Consider the following 6426-nt stretch of genomic DNA (forward strand, 5'->3'; position numbering starts at 1 on the left):
ATATACATATATTACTTTATTTATTACTATATTCATTACTTTATTTATCACTTTATTTATTACTTTATTTATCACTTTATTTATTACTATATTAATTACTTTATTTATCACTTTATATATTACTTTTTAAAGTTATATATCAGGACCTGCTGCTTCCTTATATATCACTTTTTAAATTGAAGTTCACTTTAAAAAGTGATATATATATATAGTAATCCCTTTATTTATTACTTTATAAAGTAAGATGTGTAGATGTGTTATATGTGTTGGATGTGTTGGATGTGTTGGATGTGTTAGATGTGTTGGATGTGTTGGATGTGTTAGATGTGTTAGATGTGTTGGATGTGTTGGATGTGTTGGATGTGTTAGATGTGTTGGATGAGTTGGATGTGTTGGATGAGTTAGATGTGTTAGAGGTGTTGGATGTGTTGGATGTGTTAGATGTGTTGGATGTGTTGGATGTGTTGGATGTGTTAGATGTGTTAGATGTGTTGGATGTGTTGGATGTGTTGGATGTGTTGGATGTGTTGGATGTGTTGGATGTGTTGGATGTGTTGGATGTGTTGGATGTGTTAGATGTGTTGGATGTGTTAGATGTGTTGGATGTGTTAGATGTGTTGGATGTGTTGGATGTGTTAGATGTGTTAGATGTGTTGGATGTGTTGGATGTGTTGGATGTGTTAGATGTGTTGGATGTGTTGGATGTGTTAGATGTGTTGGATGTGTTGGATGTGTTGGATGTGAGATGTGTTGGATGTGTTGGATGTGTTAGATGTGTTAGATGTGTTGGATGTGTTGGATGTGTTGGATGTGTTAGATGTGTTGGATGTGTTGGATGTGTTAGATGTGTTGGATGTGTTAGATGTGTTAGATGTGTTAGATGTGTTGGATGTGTTAGATGTGTTAGATGTGTTAGATATGTTAGATATGTTAGATATGTTAGATGTGTTAGATGTGTTAGATGTGTTGGATGTGTTAGATGTGTTAGATGTGTTAGATGTGTTAGATGTGTTGGATGTGTTTATATGTGTTGGATGTGTTAGATGTGTTAGATGTGTTGGATGTGTTGGATGTGTTGGATGTGTTGGATGTGTTGGATGTGTTAGATGTGTTAGATGTGTTGGATGTGTTGGATGTGTTGGATGTGTTAGATGTGTTGGATGTGTTAGATGTGTTAGATGTGTTGGATGTGTTGGATGTGTTAGATGTGTTAGATGTGTTGGATGTGTTGGATGTGTTGGATGTGTTGGATGTGTTGGATGTGTTGGATGTGTTGGATGTGTTGGATGTGTTGGATGTGTTAGATGTGTTGGATGTGTTGGATGTGTTAGATGTGTTGGATGTGTTGGATGTGTTGGATGTGTTGGATGCGTTGGATGTGTTGGGTGTAATGGATGTGTTAGATGTGTTAGATGTGTTGGATGTGTTAGATGTGTTGGATGTGTTGGATGTGTTAGATGTGTTAGATGTGTTGGATGCGTTGGATGTGTTGGATGTGTTAGATGTGTTGGATGTGTTGGATGTGTTAGATGTGTTGGATGTGTTAGATGTGTTGGATGTGTTAGATGTGTTGGATGTGTTAGATGTGTTGGATGCGTTGGATGTGTTGGATGTGTTGGATGCGTTGGATGTGTTGGATGTAATGGATGTGTTGGATGTGTTAGATGTGTTAGATGTGTTGGATGTGTTAGATGTGTTGGATGTGTTGGATGTGTTGGATGTGTTGGATGTGTTGGATGTGTTGGATGTGTTGGATGTGTTAGATGTGTTAGATATGTTAGATGTGTTAGATGTAATGGATTAACGAGGTCTCTCCCTCAGCTCCTCACGTGGAGTTCGTGAAGCCCTTGCAGGACGTTGAGGTGAAGGAGAAGGAGTCGGCCAGGTTCGAGTGTGAAGTGTCCCGCGAGTCTGCGAAGGTGAGAACCTCTTAACAACCACTCTACATATTAATGTGTATATTATATATTTATAATATACTGATGATGTGTTCCTGCTGCAGGTGCGCTGGTTTAAGGACGGCAGTGAGATCAGGAAGGGGAAGAAGTACGAGATCGTGTCTAAAGGAGTGAGTCGGATCCTCATCGTTCACAAATCAGCCTTTGACGACGAGGCGGAGTACGAGTGTGACGCCCGCACGGCCAAGAGCTGCGGCATGCTCACCGTCATCGGTATGTATACACATTTATACAAATATACCTGGATACATATAAACAGAGCATGTTCTCTCTATTGTCCTCATACGTTGGTATAACACATGTATTTGGCGTCTCTCCCTGCAGCAATAGAAGCAGACAGAGTATATAAAAGCAGCTGTACACATTCACAGACTATAAGAGGTAAATATACAATAATGAACCCCTTCCGTCTCGTGTCCACAGAGGAGGCGGCGCGCTTCACGAAGAACCTGTCCAACGTGGAAGGCACGGAGACGGACAGCGTGAAGATGATCTGCGAGGTGTCCAAACCCTCGGCCGAGGTGCGCTGGTTCAGAGGAGACGAGGAGCTGCCGGAGGGCGGCCGCTACGAGCACATCGTGGACGGGAAGAAGAGGATCCTCATCATCCAGGACTTGAGGATGGAGGACGGCGGGGAGTACAGCTGCAGTCTGAGCGCCACCGTCACCACCTCCGCCAAGCTGTCACTCAGCGGTATATATATAAATATAAATATCAGTAGATATAGTTATTATTCATCAATACCCTGAGTCAGGACCTCACACTGGAGCTCAGGGTTAACTCTCACTGGCAGGGGGACAAGGTCCACATGGCTCACTGGGGGGGGGATGAGGTCCACATCGCTCACTGGGTGGGGGACGAGGTCCACATGGCTCACTGGGAGGGGGGGGGACGAGGTCCACATGGCTCACTGGGTGGGGGATGAGGTCCACATGGCTGACATTTGGAAAAATAGAACTGTATGCTAACATTACCTATCTCTCTAATAAGCTAACTAGCAAACTCACAAGCTGGTTAGCTAACGTTAGCCATCTACTTTTTAATCGACCTAAATAGTTAGTTTGTTAAAACTTAACAGTTCATTTCAAAGCTTAAAAAACGGTTTCTTTGGGAGATAAAGCTGCTGATGCTTTGCAAGCTTATAGACACTATACGACAATGTATATAATCATCCTCCTCTTCTTCTTCCTCCTCTTCTTCCTCCTCCTCCTCCTCCTCCTCCTCCTCCTGCTCCTCCTCCTCTTCCTCCTCCTCCTCCTCCTCCTCCTCTCAGAGTTGGCAGCAGAGTTCATCGCCCGTCCTCAGAACCAGGAGGTGGTAGAAGGAGAGAAGGCGGAGTTCAGCTGCTCTGTTTCTAAAGACTCGTACGAGGTGACATGGTTCCGAGGAGAGAAGGAGGTGCAGGAAGGAGAGAAGTTCTCCATTGTGAGCGAGGGAAAGAGACGCGCTCTCATTGTTAAGAGCTGCGAGGTGAAGGACGAGGGAGGGTACGTGGCCCACATCGGGGGCGTGAAGGCGTCCGCGGAGCTGACCGTCATCGGTGAGTTCATCAAAGAGCACCTCGTTGTTGTTATTAAGGAGCACCACGTCCTGTTGCTCTGTGTTGTTGTTTATTAAACTGCTCCGTGTTATTGTTTACTGTGTTGTTGTTTATTAGAGGGCTCTGTGTTGCCTTCATGGGTTCAGAGTGTAATGTTCGCTCTCTTTCAGAGAAACTGAGGGTGATCACGCCCATCAAGGACACAGAGGTGAAGGAGGGAGGAGAGATCGTGTTCAACTGCGAGACGAACACAGAGGGAGCGAAGGCCAAGTGGCTGAAGAACGAGGAGACCATATTCGAGAGCAGCAAGTACATGATGGCTCAGAGAGACAACGTGTTCTCGCTGAGGATCCGCGAGGCCAGCAAGAACGACGAGGCAGTGTACACCATCAGCCTGACCAATCAGAGAGCAGAACAGGCCAAGTGCAGCGCCCGCGCCGCCGTGGCAGGTAAACGCGCCTGAACTACACCTGAACTACACCTGAACTACAACTGAACTACACCTCAACTAACCCCGAACTACACCTGAACTACACCTGAACTACACCTGAACTACACCTGAACTAACCCTGAACTACACCTGAACTAACCCCGAACTACACCTGAACTACACCTGAACTACAACTGAACTACACCTCAACTAAGCCCCCAAACTACACCTGAACTACACCTGAACTACACCTGAACTAACCCTGAACTACACCTGAACTACACCTGAACTAACCCCCGAACTACACCTGAACTACACCTGAACTAACCCTGAACTACATCTGAACTACACCTGAACTACAACTGAACTACACCTCAACTAACCCCGAACTACACCTGAACTACACCTGAACTACACCTGAACTACACCTGGACTAACCCTGAACTACACCTGGACTAACCCTGAACTACACCTGAACTAACCCTGAACTACACCTGAACTACACCTGAACTAACCCTGAACTACACCTGAACCACACCTGGACTAACCCTGAACTACACCTGAACTACACCTGAACTACACCTGAACTAACCCTGAACTACACCTGAACTACACCTGAACTACACCTGAACTAACCCTGAACTAAACTGAACTACACCTGAACTACACCCGAACTACACCTGGACTAACCCTGAACTACACCTGAACTACACCTGGACTACACCTCAACTAACCCCGAACTACACCTGAACTACCCTGAACTACACCTGAACTACACCTGGACTACACCTCAACTAACCCCGAACTACACCTGAACTACACCTGAACTACACCTGAACTACAACTGAACTACACCTCAACTAACCCCGAACTACACCTGAACTACACCTGAACTANACCTGAACTAACCCTGAACTACACCTGAACTACACCTGAACTACAACTGAACTACACCTGAACTAACCCTGAACTACACCTGAACTACACCTGAACTACACCTGAACTAACCCCGAACTACACCTGAACTACACCTGAACTAACCCTGAACTACACCTGAACTACACCTGAACTACAACTGAACTACACCTCAACTAACCCCGAACTACACCTGAACTACACCTGAACTACACCTGAACTAACCCTGAACTACACCTGAATTACACCTGGACTAACCCTGAACTACACCTGGACTACACCTGGACTAACCCTGAACTACACCTGAACTACACCTGAACTACACATGAACTACAACTGAACTACACATGAACTACACCTGAACTACACCTGAACAACACCTGCTGTCTATCAGAGACACATCTACAGCTCTGGGTTAAACAAAGTTCTTAAAAACACTTGCATTTAAAGGGTTGACAAAGATATAACTCAGTGAAAGTCGAAAAGGGTATTAATATATAATAATTTAGACAGATATGTTTTTTACATACAAGTAATCTGCTTTGAGGAAATATATTTAAAATAAAAAGTAAACAAATGGGTACATGAACCTTAAATAAACAACAAATACAAAATAAAAATACAAAAATATGTAATAAATGACTCAAAATACTTACAATAGATCTGTGATGATATTATGAAGTAGTGATATTATGCAGCAGTTTATTAACATGTGACCCCCCTCCCTGCAGAGGAGAAGCTGCGGTTCCTGGACCCCATCGAGGACGTTGAGACTCAGGAGAAGAAGACGATCGGCTTCACCTGTAAGGTGAACCGGCCCGAGGTCACGGTGCGCTGGCTGAAGGCGGGACAGGAAGTGACACTCAGCAAACGCATCGTGTACCGCGCCGACGGCCTGAAGCACACGCTCACTGTCAAGGACTGCGTGATGGACGACGAGGGCGAGTACACCGCCGTGGTCGGAGACGACAAGTGCGTGGCCGAGCTGATCATCAGCGAGGCGCCCACCGACTTCACCGCACAGCTCCGAGACACCACCGTCACCGAGTTTGAGGATGCAGAGTTCACCTGCAAGATGAGCAAGGAAAAGGCCGCCGTCAAGTGGTACAGGAACGGACGAGAGATCAGAGAAGGACCCAGGTACGGCTTTCATCAAGTCCTTAAGGGGTACCACAGGGTTCCATCCTGGGCCCTCTTTTATTTACACTATGCATGAATAGTAGAGTGTCAGAGTGGGGGGAAATAATTAAATAAAATGTATGATTTATATTCCTGTGTGTTCAGGTACCACATGGAGCGTGAGGGGAAGACGTGCCGACTGGTCATCAAGGTGTGCCGGCCGGACGATGAGTGTGAGTACGCCTGTGGATTAGACGAGAGGAGGACCCGGGCCCGGCTCTTTGTGGAGGGTAAGACCAGAGTAAACCTGGATCTGTTGGTCTCTGAGAGTCTCTTTTCCCCCAGTCCTCACCCTGTTTTTCCCCGACAGAGACCCCGGTGGAGATCATCAGACCCCCCCAGGACACGTTCCAGCCCCCCGGCTCCGACGTGGTGTTCGAGGTGGAGCTGAACAAGGACCGCGT

The 6426-nt window shown here is 45.8% G+C and overlaps 1 protein-coding gene across 1 annotated transcript in view; it reads left to right on the forward strand.

The window, feature by feature from the left end:
* Window positions 1-6422, forward strand: part of LOC104965735 (titin-like) — a gene marked incomplete at both ends in the record, with an annotated part of 68211 nt that extends 61789 nt beyond the window's left edge. The window contains 8 exons of the mRNA XM_010794748.1: window positions 1822-1919; window positions 2003-2171; window positions 2382-2651; window positions 3232-3498; window positions 3669-3947; window positions 5575-5983; window positions 6128-6252; window positions 6333-6422. Coding sequence (XP_010793050.1) covers window positions 1822-1919; window positions 2003-2171; window positions 2382-2651; window positions 3232-3498; window positions 3669-3947; window positions 5575-5983; window positions 6128-6252; window positions 6333-6422 — 1707 coding nt within the window. The remainder of the gene's footprint in view (window positions 1-1821; window positions 1920-2002; window positions 2172-2381; window positions 2652-3231; window positions 3499-3668; window positions 3948-5574; window positions 5984-6127; window positions 6253-6332) is intronic.
* Between the last annotated feature and the right edge of the window lie 4 nt (window positions 6423-6426).

This window comes from Notothenia coriiceps, unplaced genomic scaffold, assembly GCF_000735185.1.
Source record: "Notothenia coriiceps isolate Sejong01 unplaced genomic scaffold, NC01 NC01_scaffold00002119, whole genome shotgun sequence".
Taxonomy (NCBI): domain Eukaryota; kingdom Metazoa; phylum Chordata; class Actinopteri; order Perciformes; family Nototheniidae; genus Notothenia; species Notothenia coriiceps.